This window comes from Tachypleus tridentatus, chromosome 13 (genome assembly GCF_004210375.1).
Source record: "Tachypleus tridentatus isolate NWPU-2018 chromosome 13, ASM421037v1, whole genome shotgun sequence".
In the NCBI taxonomy this organism is placed as follows: Eukaryota; Metazoa; Arthropoda; class Merostomata; order Xiphosura; family Limulidae; genus Tachypleus; species Tachypleus tridentatus.
The window spans coordinates 112322641-112343513 of record NC_134837.1 but is presented as its reverse complement, the minus strand read 5'-3'; the positions used below and the strand labels follow the sequence as shown (position 1 = coordinate 112343513).

General features: G+C 32.1%; 1 protein-coding gene across 2 annotated transcripts; it reads left to right on the top strand.

The window, feature by feature from the left end:
• Nucleotides 1-1105: 1105 nt before the first annotated feature.
• Rtc1 (RNA terminal phosphate cyclase 1) lies at nucleotides 1106-18936 on the top strand. 2 transcript variants are annotated; one of them, XM_076476334.1, is made up of 7 exons: nucleotides 1106-1479; nucleotides 5268-5339; nucleotides 9362-9537; nucleotides 12435-12760; nucleotides 14444-14603; nucleotides 16391-16494; nucleotides 18712-18936. In XM_076476334.1, the coding sequence occupies exons 1-7, from the start codon at nucleotides 1341-1343 to the stop codon at nucleotides 18872-18874; spliced, it is 1140 nt and encodes a 379-aa protein (XP_076332449.1). In that variant the 5' UTR covers nucleotides 1106-1340; the 3' UTR covers nucleotides 18875-18936. The 2 variants fall into 2 exon arrangements, with proteins under 2 accessions (XP_076332449.1, XP_076332448.1); XM_076476333.1 differs by having other exon boundaries at nucleotides 1109-1479; nucleotides 18688-18936.
• The last annotated feature ends 1937 nt before the right edge of the window (nucleotides 18937-20873 follow it).

Below are 20873 nucleotides of genomic sequence, written 5' to 3'. Positions count from 1 at the left end.
AACATCAATTAAAATAACAAATAAATATGCGTTACTTGGTTTTGAACAAGACATATCGATTTTGTATTTCTAATATCAAAATTATGTACATACATTTTTTGTTCTTATTATTTTTCGATTGAAAATTTATCAAAAATATGTTATTAACGACATTTATATGGCTATTCTGTTATTACTGAAAGAAACAAAGAATGTTGGCAATCGTATCACATAAGCTCTCGATTTCTTTCCGTCTCCTGTTCATTCAGTGTTCAATCCATGCGATGAAAATAGGGGCCAGTAGCTATGCGTGTTTCTTTCCGCTAAAAGAAAAGTACGTTTTTTACTTCGCTTTTTTCATTACATTATGAGTTACCTCCGATAATACAGCGGTATGTCTCCGGATTTACAACGCTAAAATCAGGGGTTCGATTCCCCTTGGTGGGCTCAGAAGATACCCCGATGTGACTTTGCTATAAGAAAACACACACACACACACATTCTGAGTTAGCCAACTAATTCACTAAATAATGCTACTGGCGATGCATATATATCATTAACGTAGAATTTTAAGGGTGTCATAATGTGTCTTGTTATTAATGTGTAAGTTATAACGCATAAACCTTTTATTTCAGAACTGAAAAGTTTATTCTCATACATCACATGCCTCCCACTGGCACGGCGGTATGTCTTCAAACCTATAACGCTAGAAACTGGAATTTGAAACTTGTGGTGGGTACAGCACACACATCTCTTTGCGTAGCTTTGCGCTTAGTTACAATCAAATCAAAACTCATATATCACGAGGTTAAAATGAATGTTCTTGCATTTAACAAAAAAAAAAAAAGGTTTCCGAACGCTACTTTTATTATTATTTTTGTTTGTAGTTTGTGTTTACCTACAATTAAATCAAAACTCATACATCACGAGGTTAAAAATGGATGTTATTACATTTTACAAAACAAAAAGAGTTTCCGAACACACCTTTTATTATTATTTTTGTTTTAATATTTAATAAGTTACACCATAATGGAATATTTATCAAATTTTGTATGACAAACGTATTTCAAATTTCCAAAGTATGTGACAGTAGCATGACAAACACCAAACAGAAACTATACGAAATTACCAAGAAAAAAAGTATTGTTTAGCATGGACAATTAAGTTTATCTTTTGCTGAAAGTAAGAAACTGTATTAGCTTTTAACATATGAACGTATTCTAAACTAGATATTCAAATTACAATAAACTGAATTTAAATCTAACAATTCAAATTTCCTTGAATTAAGTATAATACACTAATACAAATCCATTGGATTTCACGTTTTCATCAGGATAATTTCTGGTATTCGTAGAATCAAAATGGCTACTTCCAGTAAAAATGTAATGACTTATTCTGGTTCAAATTTTATGCGACAGCGTCTTATACTTGCTACCCTTACTGGTAAGCCTGTTAAGATAAAAAACATAAGAGCCAAAGAAGAGGTTCCAGGTGTTAAAGGTAAGAAAGTTAATTGAACTTGGAATGTAATGAATTGGCAAAATAACAGTATGACTATAAGTTATACCAGAAAGTAACCATACAAATCACGATGTACAACTTTAAATGTTCAAGTTTAAACTTCAGTTTTTTTTACTAGTCTTTAAAACTTTACGTAGTTTTATTTCCAAGGATTCAGGGGAAATATATAATATTTAATCATATTTTTAGGCGATGAAACTACTTTAAAATATTTAAAGATTATACAATTTATCCGGAGCTGAGTATAGACTATGGGGTATAATACTAATAGTAATTATATAAGTGATGCGTTGAACACAAGAAACTATAGCACAGTTTCCAAGCATTGTTTAGTTGCTGTATATCTAGCTCCTTTAGTGGTGGTTTTGAGTGCATATATACTATCTGTTGTGAGTTAAATATTCATTAATAATAACATCTGATCTAGATAAACTACCTACACAGCACTATAACTTAGATATATAGTTTCATTATTTCTTCAGTAACACTTCAGTTTTGAAAATCTACAAACAGTTCTCAGTAATTTAATAGTCTAAGTCAGTTGACCCTGGAATCTTGGTCTGACAATAGAACTAATTAATCATTAAGGGTGTTTGAAGAATAAGTAATCATTGTTCATCCCACTTGTGGATAAGAGGTGATGTAGTTTCATTTGTGGTGGTTTGCAATAGGGGCAAATTATAGATAAATTTAATGAGATAAAAGCTAATGAAGGAGCTAATATTAATAAATGGCTGATACTAGACATGAGGTTCTTTGGAGCAGCAGGGATTTATAAAAAGAGTTTTATGGGGAAGGGGGTATAGGAGTACCCTGAGAAAACCCTGGAATATTTGGTGGCCTTGTATTTGTAGAATTCTTAAAATCCAGCATGATGTCAGAGTTGTGATTTTGCTTGGAAACAAAATCACTTCTTTACAAAGAGGCAAACAATAGGGAAGCAAGAACAATTACACGTATGCAATTTATGTAGGCCTATTGTATACATTTGTTACTGGTGAACCTGTTGTTTACGTAGGTCTATTGTATATATGTGTTACTGAAAATCCCGCTATTTATGTTGGTCTATCGTATACATGTGTTACTGATGAACTTGTTATTTATGTTGGTCTATCATGTACATATGTTAACAATGAATCTGCTTTTTATGTAGGTCTATCATATACATGTGTTACCAATGAACTTGCTTTTTGTGTAAGTCTGTCATATACATGTGTTATATCTGAACCTGCTGCTTATATATAGGTCTATTGTATATGTGTTACTGATAAACCTGCTGTTTATGTAGGTCTCTCGTATATATGTGTTACTGACAAACCTGCTGTTTATGTAGGTCTGCTGTATATATGTTACCAATGAACCTGCTGTTTATGTAGGTCTATCATATATGTGTGTTACTGATGAACCTGCTTTTTATGCAGGTCTGTCATATACATGTGTTACCAATGAACCTGCTGTTTATGTAGGTCTATCATATATGTGTGTTACCAATGAACCTGCTGTTTATGTAGGTGTATCATATACATGTGTTACCGATGAACCTGCTTTTTATGTAGGTATGTTGTATATGTGTTACTGACGAACCTGCTGTTAATGTAGTTCTACTGTGTACATGTGTTACTGATGAACCTGCTGTTTATATAGGCCTACCGCATACATATGTTATGTCTGAACCTACTGTTTATATAGGTCTGCTGTATGCACACTACTGTTTATATAGGACTGCTGTATACACACTACTGTTTATATAGGACTGGTGTATATGTGTTACTGTTTATACAAGTTTACTGTATATGCATTACTGTTTATATAGGTCTGTTGTATGCATGTTACTGTTTATATAGGTCTACTGTATGCACGTTACTGTTTATATGGGTTTGCTGTACACATGTTACTGTTTATATAGGTCTATTGTATGCATGCTACTGTTTATATAGGACTGCTGTATACACATTACTGTTTATACAGGTCTACTGTATACACATGCTGCTGCTGAAGTTGTTTATATAGGTCTACTGTATATACATGTTGCTGCTGAAGTTGTTTATACAGGTCTACTGTATACATGTTGCTGCTGAAGTTGTTTATACAGGTCCACTGTGTACACATTACTGTTTATGTAGGTCTGCTATATATACGTTACTATTTTTATAGGTCTGCTGAAGGCACGTTACTGTTTATATAGGTCTGCTGTATATACATGCTGCTGCTGAAGTTGTTTATATAGGTCTACTGTATATACACATTACTGCTGAAGTTGCTTATATAGGTCTACTATATATGTGTTACTGTTTACATAGGTCTACTGTATACACACGTTACTGCTGAAGTTGTTTATATAGGTCTGCTGTATACATGTGTTACTGTTTACATAGGTCTGTTGTATACACTTGTTACTGCTTATATAGGTCTGCTGTATACATGTGTTACTGCTGCCTTAAAAGTCTTCAGTAATTGTCCATACATTATTGTTTGGTAGTGAAATTAGCAGTTGCAATATCTTAACAATATAAGAAGTTGTTGACCAAGGCATTAGCAAGATATTGAATAAAGTTACAGTTAACTGAGCTGTTGATTTGTGGATCTACAGCCAACAGGATATACCAATGTGAAGAACTTGGATGTGTAAAATTACCTTGTGCTAGAAATAAAATTGGAAGACAACATTCACATGAAGTAAAATGAGCTGAACCTGTATAGTTATAGTCAGACTATAGAAGTATTATCAACTTGTTGGTGCAGTTGAATGCACAACAACTCTTCACCATATTTGCAGGTTTGTAACAACAAAAGTTCATCACAAACATGAATAGTCATTATGAATACAAGTCTAGACAGTAGGTAACTGTACAGAGTAGATGAAATTTATCCTTCATTACACTGTTTATTTGCTTCCGTTTCGGTTACTGTGTGGACATTGCATTCTGAGAAGGTAAAGTTCCCAGATATCTGACGCCAAGAATGGATACTTGGTCAATACACCTGCTTCAGATAAATAGGGAAAAATATAATGCCAAACATTTACATTATTTGGCAGATCTTTGTTGTTTTTTTTTCAGTTGTTATTATAAAAAGAGGTACTCTAACAATTAAAGGTTTTTTATTGTATTTCACCAAATCCAGCCTTGTGTCAAGAAACAACAACAACATTAGTTACAAATTATATTTCTAATGTTGTAGTTGTTCAAAATAATCATTCACAAGTTTTTTACCATAAATATTGGTTCCTTTTATATGTGTGTGATATATTTTAATGGTCATTATTTCTTCTTTTAAATTAAGGATTTTCTCTCTTTAAATATTGAATGACTTGTTTTGGATAGCCAGCTTGCAAGTATTTTGTTCTAGATTAGATTTCAGAGCTGATTTTAAAACTAAAATGCATGATTTTAATGTTGACAACAACTAAGTAATGAATGAATGAAGAAATTGTGTATTTTTCACTTTTTAAACTTCTAGATTATGTGTACTCTATTTGCATATAAAAATACTTAACACTTAAGATTTTAATAGTGCTAACCTGGGAATGAACATTTTTTCAAGATTGAAGAATTAAATTTTCAACAACATTTTCTATGTGGATATACTATTGTTCTAAAGATGATCATACTTTGAAATGTTTGTGTTTTTTATGCCTCTTTGTTTTCCAGATAAGTGATCACAGATGTTTTTGAATTGTTTTTCCAGACAAGTGACCACAGATGTGTTTTTGAATGTATATCTTTAACTCCTGATTTGAATATTATCTTACTTTTTTCTCAATGCAGAATATGAAGCAAGTTTGATCCGTCTTGTGGATAAACTTACAAACGGGTCCTTAATTGAAGTAAATGAAACAGGTGAAAACTTGATTTTATGTTTGTAATGAAATATGTTGGTCAGTTAGTTGTACATTTTAACAACCTGTCTTATACATGATGAGTTTGCAGTGTTTCACCACAACTCAAATGTAATACACAGTTTCCAAAAGTTTAGTGTTAGCTGTAAAAACAATAATAAATCTTTCTTGTACATCTGTAGAATTTATTTATGAAAATACTTTTTACTGTAAAATATTCTTTATATTTGTTTGTATAAACTTATTCTTAAAATTATTTGGTACATTTATAACTTTTATTATCTCATTTACTCCATATCTAAAATATATTACGAAGATAGAAATGTTTTACTTTTACAATATGAATAACTTAAAATCTCCAATATTGTGTGTTGTAGTGTAATTTATTCTTGATAATAAGAGAAAGGCTGTGAGAAATTGGCACAATTCTGATTGGGAAATTGTGAGTAGTGAAGTGAGGTGCTTGTTGGTCCATTCTGTTGTTATTTTTGTCACTAATGTGAATAAGCAGTAACAACTAAGGCTGATTATTTAAAGAATTCCCCCTTAATGCACAAGGACATTCTTGTTGAGTGGAAAATTATTTCCAACTTTAATTTAAAGTTACCCTCAGGGTATGAAAGAAGTATTAGTGTTTTGGAGACTTAGTGAAAAGGACTTGGGTGAGATTGTTAATAAAAGTCTCAACTCTTGGCAGGATATTTGAACATAAGTGGTATACACAAGTGGATTGGTGTTATAGGATCTGTTTACTGAAATTTTGGGTTCAGAAGTAGGGAGATTATCAGTACATCATTACTGTGCTTGTCATATCCCAGTTGGTCTGATGAACTTTGGTTAGTGTAGTGTAGCTGACTCATTATTAAGTATTCTTATTTACTTTCATGCATAAATACATAGAATTGCACAAAACTTTAGTAAAGATACCTCCTCACTTGAAGTATGGAGTTCAGTTTTTTTCTCATTATTTAAAAGACTTTAACAGTGTTTACTAGGAAAATGTTAGTCAAACTACCAATTTTTTTTTAACCTATCAAGAGAAAAACAGAATTTTGAACTGTTCTCTGGAATGTAGAAGAACTAAAGGTGGCAACTGGTTGATTAGCAGTTGAGGTTTATTAGGTAATATCTTGACAGTTCTGGTTGAGGTTTGTTGTTAGGTGATCCATGTGACAGTTCTAGTTCTGGTTGAGGCTTGTCATTAGGTAATCCATGTGACAGTTCTGGTTGAGGCTTGTTGTTAGGTAATATCATGTGACATTTATGGTTGAGGTTTGTTAGGTGATATCATGTGACATTTATGGTTGAGGTTTGTAGTTAGGTGATATTAAGTAGCAGTTCTGGTTGAGGCTTTTGTTGGGTGATATCAAGTAACAGTTGTGGTTGAGGCTTGTTATTAGGTAATCTCTGTGACAGTTCTTGTTGAGGTTTGTTATAAGGTAATCCATGTGACAGTTTTGGCTGAGGCCTGTTATTAGATAATATCATGTGACAGTTCAAGTTGAAGTTTGTTATTAGGTAATCCATGTGACAGTTCTGGTTGAGGTTTGTTAGGTAATATTGTGACATTTCTGGGTGAGGGCAGTTGTTTGGTGACATGTGACAGTTCTGTTTCAGGCTTGTTGTTAGGTAATCCATGTGACAGTTCTGGTTGAGGCTTGTTGTTAGGTAATTCATGTGACAGTTCTTGCTGAGGCTTGTTGTTAGGTAATTCATGTGACAGTTCTTGCTGAGGTTTGTTGTTAGGTAATCATGTGACAGTTCTGGTTGAGGCTTTTATTAGGTAATCTATGTGACAGTTCAAGGTTTGTTATTAGGTATCATGTGACAGTTCTGGGTAAGGCTTGTTGTTGGGTGATATCATGTGACAGTTCTGCTTCAGGCTTGTTATTAGGTGATATCACGTGACAGTTTTGGATAAGGGTTGTTATTAGGTGATATCATGTGAGAGTTCTGGTTGGGTAAGGTTTGTTATTGGGTAATATCATGTGAAAGTTCTGTGTAAGGCCTGTTATTAGATAATATCGTGACAGTTCAGCATAAGGTTTGTTATTAGGTAATATCATGTGACAGTTCTGCTTCAGGCTTGTTATTAGGTAATCCATGTGACAGTTCTGCTTGAGGCTTGTTATTAGGTAATATTATGTGACAGTTCTGCTTGAGGCTTGTTATTAGGTAATATCATGTGACAGTTCTGCTTCAGGCTTATTATTAGGTAATCCCTGTGACAGTTCTTGTTGAGGCTTGTTATTAGGTAATCCCTGTACATCCTTATTGACAGTTCTTAGTAATCCCTGACAGTGCTTGTTGAGTCTTATTATTAGGTAATCCCTGTGACAGTTCTTGTTGAGGCTTGTTATTAGGTAATCCCTGTGACAGTTCTTGTTGAGGTTTGTTATTAAGTAATCCATATGACAGTTCTTGTTGAGGTTTGTTATTAAGTAATCCATGTGACAGTTCTTGTTGAGGTTTGTTATTAGGTAATCCATGTGACAGTTGGGGCTGAAGCTTGTTGTTAGGTAATGTCATGTGACATTTTTGGTTGAGGCTTGTTAGGTGATATGGGGTAGTTCTGGTCAATGTTTGTTATTGGGTAATATTATGTGACAGTTCTGGATAAGGCTTGTTATAAGGAAATTATGTTTGCATGATATTGATGCTTGACAAACTTGAACTTGCATATGTTTGGAGTTCGCACAAGATTGGTTTATAGAAATGTGTCTTTTTTGCATTTTGTTTTGTCCATTAGAACAGACTTACAGTTGTGAAAATTGTTATATCTGAAAGGTTACCTTAAAACTTGCAACTGTAAATAAAAAGTAGAATATTTGTTCATCTTGTATTTCTTTTCAGTGATTATGTAGTTATCATGCATCTCTATTGCTTAGTACAGAGTAACATATCTAAAAGTAGTGTATGGTAAAATATACATTGAGTTTGCTTTAGATCTAAAGATATTTCTAACTGTAAACTGTAATAGATAGTGTTTGATGAAAATTTAGAAGTTTAAAACAAGTTGGGGTTTATCAGAGTGGAAAGTTAGTTGTCTTCAGTGAATTATACATAATAGAAATATAGTTAGTAAAGTGGCTTATGTTATTTTACTTTCTTTATAAACATGGTCATTATTTTATTGAGTTAATTTTTTCTGTAGTCAATTGTAAGTGTTTTATTTTTTTTAAAATAAGTGTGAAATTTCTGTGTCATAATGACAACTCTCAACACTATACTTTATGTAGTGGGTTTAATGTTAGGCATCTGTTGATGTATTGGAACAACTAGTGTGACTTTTTGTGTTATAATTTTGTTTATTGTTAATAAAAATATTGATGAGCCATATAACAGCTGTTTGTGTTTTGATTGATTGGTGAAGATTGCAACATTGATGACCTGTGATTTTCCTGTGACTACTATTCTAGATTGAAAATAATTAGTGTGTTCATTTTCTACGTATGGAATAGAGGCCATAGTTTTATTATTTTAGTTTATTGTGTTAAAATCTTCAAATTAATATTCTACACTTTCTTTGTTTTATTAAAAAATAACATCTTGAATAATTTTAATAATTTGTTGATAAAAATCAGTGAATTTTTAGAGGTGTAACATAGTTTATGTATCAATTTAGTCATAACCTAAATCATTTAAGCTGGTCAAACTTTATGTAATATGATTGGTCAATACTATTAAGTAGTTTTCAATCATTGAATTTTCATTATAAATTTAGTGTAATGTAATTTAGCTTATTGTAAATTACAATGTGAGAATAACTAGTATTTAACTATCAAACTATAAATACTACTTTTTAACTATGTACAAATTATGAAATCAACTTGTGGATTTGTAATTTGTGCTCATTCAAACAAAAGTTTAAACTCATGCTGAAAATAAATAATTGGTTTGAAATTGTTTCATTTATTGACAGTAAAAAATCTTTGGTAATATTTTGTAGTGTTTTTATCAATACAATAAATGTATATGTAGATATATACATGATCAGTAATGTGTTTTATTTTATTTGCTTAGGAACCAGCCTCTACTATGAGCCAGGTTTGTTGTATGGAGGTAAAATAGAACATGACTGTTCTATGCAACGGTCTCTTGGTTACTACCTTGAGGCTGTTGTCTGTCTTGCCCCGTTTTGTAAGAAACCTCTCGACTTAACTTTACATGGTGTTACAAATGACCAGATGGACCCATCAGTGAGTATTTTGATCTATAAGATAGTTTTACAATAAACACTGTTAAAGGAAGGTAATAAAAATTATCAGAGAAAGTATAATTGATAAATGTGATGGTAGATGTCACTTAGGGCTGAGGAGTCAGTTAGGCATACTTTGGTCTGTGTGGAGTTTTTTTCTCAGGCATGTGATGTCCTTCCATATTCACATTCTTATTTGGTCCCCTTCCCTTAATATTTGGGTACATTATGACCAATTTGCTCATGGCTGGGTTTTGGATGTAGAGTAGAACCAATTAATACACATCTTCACACATGTTTATGGTTGTCTAACTTCCTCCCTTGATTATAATCTTTTGATGTTGTGGATTTCAACAGAAGTAAGGTAATTGTTCTAGTTCTGTCATCCCTCTTTTATCTTATTTCTGAGGATGTTATTGGTTTTTGGATGATTCTGGTTGGTTTTACTGTTGGGAGAGCTGATTTATATTACATAGATGTCCTTTCGATAATAGATGTTATGATTGATAGATCAAAGATAACACATGTCAGTGTGGTTATAGATCCTCATACCTGTCTCCTTAACTTGAGGCGCAGATGATATGACTCATCCTACTTCCACATGAATGTTAGTTTTCAGCAGCATAGGTTTTGGATGTAGTAGACATATCGAGCATGGTCAGGTGCATTCTAGCCAGTTTAAAACCTAGGGGCAAATCCATTGATTAACTCATTTTGGCTTTGTGGGATTAAGTTGCATATATATTTACATGGTTATGATCATTATCCTGCTTCATTTCTCTTCCACTTGGACTTGATTCTCACTTTTTACACATTCATGGACTACTTATTTCACAGATGGACCAAGTGTATACCTGATCAGAAGTGGTGCAGTTTCCCCTCATTTGGATCTGGCTCTCCTGTTTCCAGGAGTGGTCTTCGAACACTTTTGGGGGTACTTCTGTCATTCCGTTGTACCAGTCCTTTCACCTAATCAGTGTGGGATTCTAGCCAATATAGTGAGAAGAGAGAAGTACTGTATTGGAAGTTATAATGTTTCTATACTGAAAATGTTTTCCTGGTAGGTACTCCCCTGTTATCACACTTCTCACCTTTCCTGGTAGGTACTCCCCTGTTATCACACTTCTCACCTTTCCTCCACACTTTCCTCTTGTGCTTACATCTGTCATATTTTGAAGTGACAGTTCGATAGAGGCATATGGAGGTAGCAACATGAATCATGTGAGTATGTGATGTTCCTATTGGGGGAGAAGGGATGTATCAGGATTTGCGTGAGAGACATCTTGAAATCATTTTATTCCAATTGGGGGCAGATGCAGAAGACTTGTGGCATTCATAAAGAAAAAAGTTTGCATATAAAGAGCAGTGTTGAATGAGAATATTTAACCTTGTGAGTAGAAGGAGTTGAAATACATTTTATGTATAGAAATATTATAACTTCCCATACCTAATTTTTTAAACTGTATAATGCATGTGATCAGTGAAAAATAGACCTCAAAATAAACAGTGAAAGATAAAGGAAATACACTTGTAAGTGTAATAACCTTACAGAGAAACAATTAGTTCATGCATTTCTTAAAATATAAAAGCTGACTAAAAAGTTGTAGGAAATTGCATTATTCAATGAGTAAAAAGCAGTTACCTGATGATGACAGAACATGGTATCAAAGAGTTGTACATTTATTTTTATGTTGCAATTACCTTATCTCATTATAATGTACATTTATGTTACAATTACCTTATGTCATTATAATGTACATTTGTTTTTATGTTGCAATTACCTTATGTCGTTATAATGTACATTTGTTTTTGTTGTAATTACCTTATGTTGTACAATTACCTTATGTCGTTATAATGTACATTTGTTTTTATGTTGCAATTACCTTATGTCGTTATAATGTACATTTGTTTTTATGTTGCAATTACCTTATGTTGTTATAATGTACATTTGTTTTTATGTTGCAATTACCTTATGTTATTATAATGCACATTTGTTTTTATATTAAAATTATTTGATGATAACAAAACCACATCAAAATGTTGTACATTTATTATAACATTAAACTTGTAATAAAGTTTTCTTCATTACCTATTCAAGCCATCTTCAACTTTAAATAAATGTGCATGTATGGAAAGAGAATCATTGAGTGTGTAATGACACATCAGAGAAAAGAAGCATGCTTGATGAGTAACACCAACTTTTTAAGTTATTCATATTTCTATGATCAACTTTTAGATTGTTAGAAATTTTTGTAGTTGTTTTATTTCATTTAGATTTATCTTAGTTCCAAATTTTCTGCTAGGCCTAATCTTCAGATAGAAGAGTGGTTGTAGTGAGTTCATTTTCCAGAAAATGTTTGAGGAGAAAAGTGTATCTTTAATATAGATGTAGTTAGTAATTATGGATGAACTATAAAAGTAACGAGGAATGTATTATTGTGTCAGTTATCTTTAGGTCTTGTTTATTTAACCCTAAACTACTGAATTGTTTTTAAATTACTTTCCATTGGTTGATTTATGTATTGCATCATATTGAGTAATATTATAATACAAAACCCAAAACAATTGATTGAAGACATTTGTTTCCTTAGAAAAACAAATAGGGGACTTAGTAATAATTAATGGTATAAATTAATTCTATTTTTATAAAACATTCTCAAACAGTTTAGAAAAATGTGTTTAAGCAACTAATGGGTTCAATATGGATTCTACTGGTAATTCTAAATTTACAATTGTGTTTAAACATGTGATGGGTTTCATATGGTTTGCAATGGTAATTTTAGGTTAAAAATGTTTTGCCACTAAGCCTAATAAACTAAAGTGAGAGTTATGATGAATTTCTGTGAAAATGACAATCCAAACAGTAAATGACATATTTTCTATTGCCTATGAAAATAGGTTGACATAATAAGAAATACAACCATACCTGTGATGAAACATTTGCTTGGGACTGATGAGGGTCTGGAGTTAAAAATAATGAGTCGTGGAATGCCTCCTGGTGGAAGGGGAGAAGTTCACTTCAAATGTCCAGTGAGACAGAAGTTGAGACCAGTTCAGTTGCTAGATACTGGAAAGATTAAACGGATTCGGGGAGTAGCCTACACTGTAAGAGTTTCTCCAAGCATTTCCAATAGATTAGTGGAAGCAGCAAAAGGTGTACTACTTCAGTTCCTTCCAGATGTGTATATTTACACAGATCAGTACAAGGGAAAGCAAGCTGGCAAGTATGTATTTATTTTGTTGATGGAGAACATAAAAATTATGAGTAATTGATTAAAAATCATCAACTTTGCATCATCAGGTGACTTTAGTCAAATGTGGTGCTACTTTTAACAGATATCAGAATCAATAGATATTCAGTGTTTTGTATGATACTTGTTAATGATAAAATAACAGTGGCAACAAAGCATGTGCTTATACAATGTTAGAGGTAGGAAATTAAACAACAAATATGTTATGTTTAAAAATGTGAAGTTTGAAAAGCAGGAGGTTTAAAGAAACTTTTGAGTTAACTTAGATTCTTATCAAGTCATTGTTTGTTTTCTTCCAGATAATAATTTAAAACTCATTTCTTCAGTTGTGCAGGAAGAGGCTACTTCAGTTTTGGTTTTTACATCTTTCTAGAAATGGAATTCTTATGTTATTTGGCCCACTATAGCCAGGTGGTTAGGTCACTCAACTCATAATTTGAGGGTTGCGAGTTCAATTCCCCATCAAATCAAACATACTTCCCCTTTTAGCCTTGAGGGTGTTAGAATGTGATGGTCAATCTCACTATTTGTTGGTAAAAGAGTAGCCCAAGAGTTGGCAGTGAGTGGTGATGACTAGCTGTCTTCCTTTTAGTCTCACACTGCTAACTTGGAATGACAAGTGTGGATAGCCCTTGTGTAGCTTTGTGCAAAATTCAGAAACAAACTTACGCCATTTTATGAAAGTCTAATCAAAACATAGATTTTATGAAATTAGTGTAATAATGTTATTATTGTTTTATTAATTTTAAAATATAATTTTTGCATGTACATTGTATAAACTTGATATTTGTAACTTTCCAGTTTGTTGTAATTATCTCAAACACACTAAGTTAAACACTTACAATTACAAACTAGGTTTGATACAGTCAAATCAGTTAGGTTAGAAAGAAGTTGTTGGAGTAATTCAAATGATACAATGCCCTCCACAGAGCCCCTATCTGAACACAGTTAAGCATATCTGAGATTTTATATATCAAAAACTTGATAAATCATAGGTTATTTTTAAAGAAACTTTACTGGAGTGTTTGAGAGACATTTGGAGTAAAATCCCAAATGACGTGTTGATTAAATTTGTTATAACAATACTTGAAAGACTGACTGAAGTTATTAAGACAAAGGGAGACATATACACACAAATACTAACTGTTAGCTGAACTTAAGCACTTCCACTGAGTTTCTGTTGTACTAAATATGAAGATTAACAAACTTTTAATGTTTCACCTGTGATTTTAATATCCATTGTTCTTTGAAAGTAGCTTGAAATCTAATTTTTGACTTTGTTTTAACACTTCTGAAGTGGATTACATAGTTCCAATCTATACTAGATAGTTCCAACCTACATCAGATACTTGTGAGTGAGTTTAGACAGTTCCAAGCTACATTACATACTTGTGAACTAAGCTAGACAGTTCTAAGCAATGTTAGATACTTGAGAACTGGGTAAGATAGTTCCAGTCTGTATTAGATACTTTTGAACTGGGTTAGATAGTTGCAAACTACATTATATACTTCTAAACTGGATTAGATAGTTCTAGTCTACATTAGATACTTCTGAACTGGGTTAGATAGTTTCAGTCTATGTTAGATACTCCTGAACTGGATTAGATACTTTGTTTCCTGATATCTTTAAACAATAATTTTTATGTTAATTTTAAGATCCCCAGGATTTGGTTTAAGCCTTGTAGCTGAAACAACGAAAGGTGCCTTTCTGGCAGCAGAGTCATCATCAAATCCACCTGGTTCAGGTAAAGGTCCTAGTATACCAGAAGATGTTGGGAAAGAAGCAGCCATGCTCCTTTTGGAGGAAGTGTACAGGGTAAGTTAACTGAGAAACCCTGGAACTTGGAAACAAAATTTTTATGCATTTTCAATATTAAATTAGTTTTCAAAAACTAATTTAAACATTGGTACTTAGAATCTTGACTAACATACATAATCTGGCCAAAGGATTTCTACAAATTTCATTATGTATATATAAGATGTGAAAAGTCCCGTGTTCCTAAAAACCACAATATTCATATAAAAATGTTTCTGATGGGTGTGAACAATATTGTGATGATCATACCATACCAAATAAAATACCGAGCTGCATCCTCTGAATGTAAGTCAGGTTTTTTTACTTCCGTTATTTACTTGTGGTCTAAAATTGTTGCTAATGCAGGGTTTCTTTAACTAATATTTTATGTTAATTTTTAACCCACTTGGCAAACTACTGTAATAGATAGAAATATCACGTAGACAACCATGCTGTTATAATAATAAAAAATACATTATAATTAATTCTTAATGTAGGCTTGATCATATATGAGGCAAGTCCAACTTATTCTTGTTTTAATAAATTTACAAGAAAAATATATTAGGTTTAAGTTTATTTAATAAGGTTGTACTGAGTCATTAACTTTGTTTGTATTGTATTTTTTGAAACTTTCAGTTGAGTGTGTGATGAAGTGTATGGGATATGGAGTAACCTCCATCCTCCTTTTTGTGCACATAAAGAAATAATCAAATTATTCCTATTTGTGAAATTTTCAAGAATGTGGTATAAAACTTAATAAATAATGGTTAACTTATTTTGAATGTTATTTGTATTTATTAAACCAGAAATTTGTGTTGTAGTTTGTAACATGTTTTCTCAGCGTTATTACAAGAAAAACACTAATATTCCAGGATACTTTCTAAGTGCCAAATGTTACTAAAACCACACTGGGCTGTAAGATTTCAAAGGCTATCTGATGGGTTTTAATAAGACATTTGTTTCCAGCCAGTGTAAAGGAGAGTGCACTCTAAATATAGATCAAGACCTTGTGTTTTCACACTTTGAATTTATGTGTATGCATTTAAACACACACACTTGCAGATTTATATATATATATATTCAAAAAGCCAGGTATTTATATTGGAATTATTTACAACCAGTCACAATCAACTTACATGCTATAATTGTTTCTTTTCTATCCAGACCTGGGTCAAGACTTTAGTATCCTGTTATTGTTACTTGTCTTATCCAGGCCTAACTTGCATTAATATTCTAAGTTAAGAGATGTACACTTATTTTGTTTTAAACTAAAACTAATGCACTATCTTTGACATACTTTATTAACTCTAAAGTTACTGATATAGTCTAAATTCCTTTGTTTTTTAAACTTTTTAATGTATCAAATTACTTTGTGTTCATGAGTTTGTTAGTTATAGGGCCATCAACACCAATACCATACAAGTCACACAGAAAAACATAAAACACAAAATTTTGGCAGTTAACCCTTACTGCTGGAGTTTATTGCATGTTTTAGATTAAAGATAAAAGTTATTTCAGTCATTTTTAATTGGTTAACTCTTTTTATTGAGTATTCTAACAAGTAAAAGCATAACTTTCTAAGTTTGGTGTATTGTGTAGGCTTCACTGGTAATGAATGTTCTAAACACAAGTCAGTACTTTGAGAATTAAACTCATTTGGTGAAAGCATTTTGACTTATGACTTCAGTACTACTTGTGTAGGAGATTATGTAATCTATACTATTAGAAATTACATTTACTTTGTAATTATTGTTTTAAAGTAAAAGAAACCTACCTTTTACCAGCTTGCTTATTTTTTATTTCTGTAGGGAGGTTACGTAGATTCAAACAACCAAAGTTTGGCTTGCCTGTTTATGGCTCTTGGACAGACAGATGTGTCAAAACTCCTCACAGGCCCTCTGTCGCCATACACGTAAGTTATGTAGTAAGTGTTTTTACATAAATATGTATGTCTATAAAATTCTGGTTTGTATAAGTAAATCACATCTTTAACTTATATAATTTTTACTTTGTTAAAACATTCTAAACTTCTTATATAAAGAATAAAGGTGTGTTTGATGGCTAGCTTAACTTCAATGTTTGGATTTTGTCTGGCAGACTTGATATCCCAGATATTACTACAGATGGTATCCATTATGATTTTAAGGTGATGACTAGGACTGAGAGTGGATTCTTTATACTTATTTTACGTTAAGTTTATTATTATTTTTTAGTGTTGATTTTAATTATCTAGTAATAATTATTGTAATTAATAGTATTAAGCTATTTATTTCACACACATTAATACAATAATGGAAATAATTATGGAAACATGCAAGTGATACACATACAGGTGTCACAAACAATAAGCAGTGACAACTAGATGGTGGATTCATTAATGGTATGAAACCATGTCATAGAAAATACAAGAGAAGAGACATTAAGCTGTACAATGTTTTGTATGTAAGCTCTTTGTTTGACTTAGCTTATACATATTGTTTTCATATTGTCACATGGTTTATCAGTGTTATGGTTGTGGAATATTACTAATAATTCAGCTGAGTGCAAGGACTTTCATGCAAGTCAAGCCATGGCTGTGAGGGTTACATCAAAATGTACCTCTGGAATCATGGTTCCTTTAAGGTGAATCTGTCTTATGAAATGTGTTATTCTGGGGTGACGTGTACAATCAAGGTGTCATCAGAGTTTTGCATGTTGCCAAAAACTGTTGGTTGAAGTGTAGTTTCAAACTTGTAATTATCTCCCACCATGCTACACTGTAGTTGTTAGCTTAGTCCGTTCCATGTCAGTTGCTCTCCAAACTGAGAATTTGTGGATTTCAGTGTTGTTTGGCAGGAATGCTGACCATAATATTTCACCAATACCAAGTTTCATATCTCTTGTTCAAATGGCTTTTATGTAAAGTTTCACATCTCTAGATCAAATGGCTATTGTGTAACAGGTCATTAGATATCTGATGTGAAATGGCTTCCAGCTGCAAACAGAAACATCTTTATTTAACATCACAGTAAAAAGTCAGTTATTGTTGGAAAGCTTTCTTTGTGCTCTAGTTAAATATTTTATTCTTTTAGCATTCAGAATTTTGGCTCATGACTTTGAATTGTTGGCCTTCAGTCTCACTCAGACTGTCAATACCAACATGGATGACTGAAGTTCCCACCAAAACTCAGCCTAAAAGAGATTACTAAAGTGATTGATCTTAGTTGGCCTAATCTTGTATGTTAACTATGACTTTGTTTTCATCTTTACTACCCAAAAAAACTGTCATTTTTGTTGCAGAACAATTTAAACTTAGTTTTATCTTTTACAAACTTTGCGTATTCCATTGTTTATGATCAATAGCCTATTTTAAATGTATGAGTTTTCTTTTCATTATTTAGCAGAAATATTCAAGCAGCTCTATGTCAAAAGAAAGCACTTTGTGCTAATGTGTATTGTACTGTCTTTGAGATGACATTTCGGACCTGTATTTAAATGAAAATCATTAGCAGTGTCTGTCCTTGATCCTAGTCTGTCTTATAAAGAAACTTTGTGATGTACGTAAAATCACTTTTGGAGAGCATTGGTTTTCAGTTATTAACCCTGTAAGTTTCACATACCTTCTTTTGGGTCTTGCATACAAATCCTACTGAAATATTGAGACTTACTGTGATGTTTGCATGGAGGATCCTCTGCTAGTCCAAATATTTGATTTTTGCAGGGTAGATTTACACACTTACTGCAACTGTGGCTTCCTGTACTCTTACAGATTTTAAACTGATGTATCACTCTCTGATTTCTTAGATGACAACCAACAACAGTATGTTACAGACTTTATGCTGATGTATCACTTTCTGATTTGTTAGGTGACAACCAACAACAGTGTGTTAGACTTTATGCTAATGTGTCACTTTCTGATTTGTTAGGTGACAACCAACAACAGTATGTTAGACTTTATGCTGATGTGTCATTCCATGATTTGTAAGGTGACAACCAACAATAGTATAGACTTTAAGCTGATGTGTCACTCTTTGATTTGTTAGGTGAATGTTTTAATAACTTTCTCCAATGCTGCATGTGTGGATATTTATAAGTAGAAAATTGTAAATAATTATTTCTGATACAGAAGTCTGCGATTGTTCACTTTTAGCATGAGTTTTTTACGACACATGAAAGACTTCCTCCAAGTAATGTTCAAGTTAGAGGTACAGAAAACCAATGAGGAAGAGAACAATCTACAGCTTGGCACAGACAAGGTTCTTTTAACTTGTGTTGGTATTGGCTTCACTAACCTGAGCAAGAAGGTTAGCTAAGTTTGAAGCATTATCTTGTAAGATAAACAAAAATGACAAATTAAAGATTTTTAAAGAATAAACTGTGTTTGATTATTTGTATTAGGCATTAAACTTTCTAAACAGAAATAAAAAAAAGATTTAATATTTAACACACTGAGAAATTGAAAAATGTGATTATGTAAGTCACAGTGGTGCTGTTGTTAAATAAGTTAAATACAGTGGTGCTGTTGTTAAATAAGTTAAATACAGTGGTGCTACTGTTGAATAAGTTAATACAGTGGTGCTGCTGTTAAATAAGTTAAATACAGTGGTGCTACTGTTGAATAAGTTAAATACAGTGGTGCTACTGTTGAATAAGTTGTTTGTTTCAATGTGAATACTGTTATTTGATCTGTTATTGTTTATAGGATGTGTTTATAAAATCAGTCAGTAATGAATCTGTAGTTTGTTTTTTCTCAGATGTTTATAGCAGTCTTTCAAGAAGTAATGCCCCTCTAACAACATTTCTCAGGTTACTTTTTATAAATAAAAACTTTCAATATCTGCTGTAACAGGGTTATTAATATTAGAGGGAGACAGAATTGTTTCATAAACTTATATATACATGTATGTGCTGGTTCCGGAACATTGTTACATTTATTATACACTGTTAAAGGTACAAACTTGCCACTGTTTCATTAAATGCACTTCTGTTTAAAATATTATACTCTGCACATCTGTTCCTTGGCAACTATTTTTTAAGGATGGGTAGTTGGGATATTATGTAAACAGTGAACCTACAAAGGCAATAATTTTATAATTACTAAAATGTAATTTTATAAAGAAATCAGTGTGGTTATTTACAGGATGCTCCATCAACCAGTCATAACACTTCATAATTTAGAACTAAGTTCCAGACGAGTGGCAAATTATTGTCAACAGACAGGATGTTTGTTTTTCACTAATGCTAAAAAAGAATAAGATAGGAAAGATATGAGGAAGTGAAGATACTCTATTAACAGACAAGAGATAGTGCTTTAGTTCATGTTAGTACAGTATAAGATAGGAAGAATAACAGGAAGTGAAGATACTCTATTAACAGATAAGAGATAGTGCTTTAGTTCATGTTAGTACAGTATAAGATAGGAAGGATAACAGGAAGTGAAGATACTCTATTAACAGATAAGAGATAGTGCTTTAGTTCATGTTAGTACAGTATAAGATAGGAAGGATAACAGGAAGTGAAGATACTCTGTTAACAGACAAGAGATAGTGCTTTAGTTCATGTTAGTACGGTATAAGATAGGAAGAATAACAGGAAGTGAAGATACTCTATTAACAGATAAGAGATAGTGCTGTAATTCATGTTAGTACAGTATAAGATAGGAAGGATAACAGGAAGTGAAGATACTCTGTTAACAGACAAGAGATACTGCTTTAGTTCATGTTAGTAGAGTTAGTCTTGTTAACAGACAAGAGATAGTGCTTTAGTTGATTTTAATACAGAGTAAAATAGGAAGGGTATCGGGAAGGGAAAATATTTTGTCAATGGACAAAAACAATGCTTGTAGGATGTGCTCATATTTTGCTGTTAAATTGAAATGTGTTTCAGAAAAACTATGTCACTTGTGCGTATATCATTAGTGATTGTTTACATTGTCGAAAGTTTTACTGTGATTGTATGTTTGTGTTATGGTAAACAAATTATGTTTGTTTTAGCACAAAGATACATAATAGGCTGTTTGAGTTCTATCCAAGAGGAGAAATTCTATCCTGGATTTTAGCTTTGTGAGGCCTTAACTTCCTGCTGAACCACTGTGGAAGTGTTTAATTTAGTGACAAAAGTATTATCTAGTGGGAATTCTGTGCTGAAAATTTCTTGAATAATTTGAAACAATTTAACAGTTAAATGAGAAAAATTTGAGTTCTGTGAATAATGGTACAGAACTTTTCATTAGTAATACAGTTTTAAAAATAAATTCATGCTGTGATCCTAGAACAAATTATCTGAATATAACTGGTTAAACAATGAAACATT

Excerpts from the sequence above, each read along its gene's own strand:
- Rtc1 (XM_076476333.1), top strand. The coding sequence starts at position 1,341 with ATGGCTACTTCCAGTAAAAATGTAATGACTTATTCTGGTTCAAATTTT. Across the intron at positions 9,538-12,434 it reads ATGACCAGATGGACCCATCA|GTTGACATAATAAGAAATAC; the intron begins GTGAGTATTTTG and ends CTATGAAAATAG. Across the intron at positions 16,495-18,687 it reads GGCCCTCTGTCGCCATACAC|AAGTCTGCGATTGTTCACTT; the intron begins GTAAGTTATGTA and ends TTTCTGATACAG.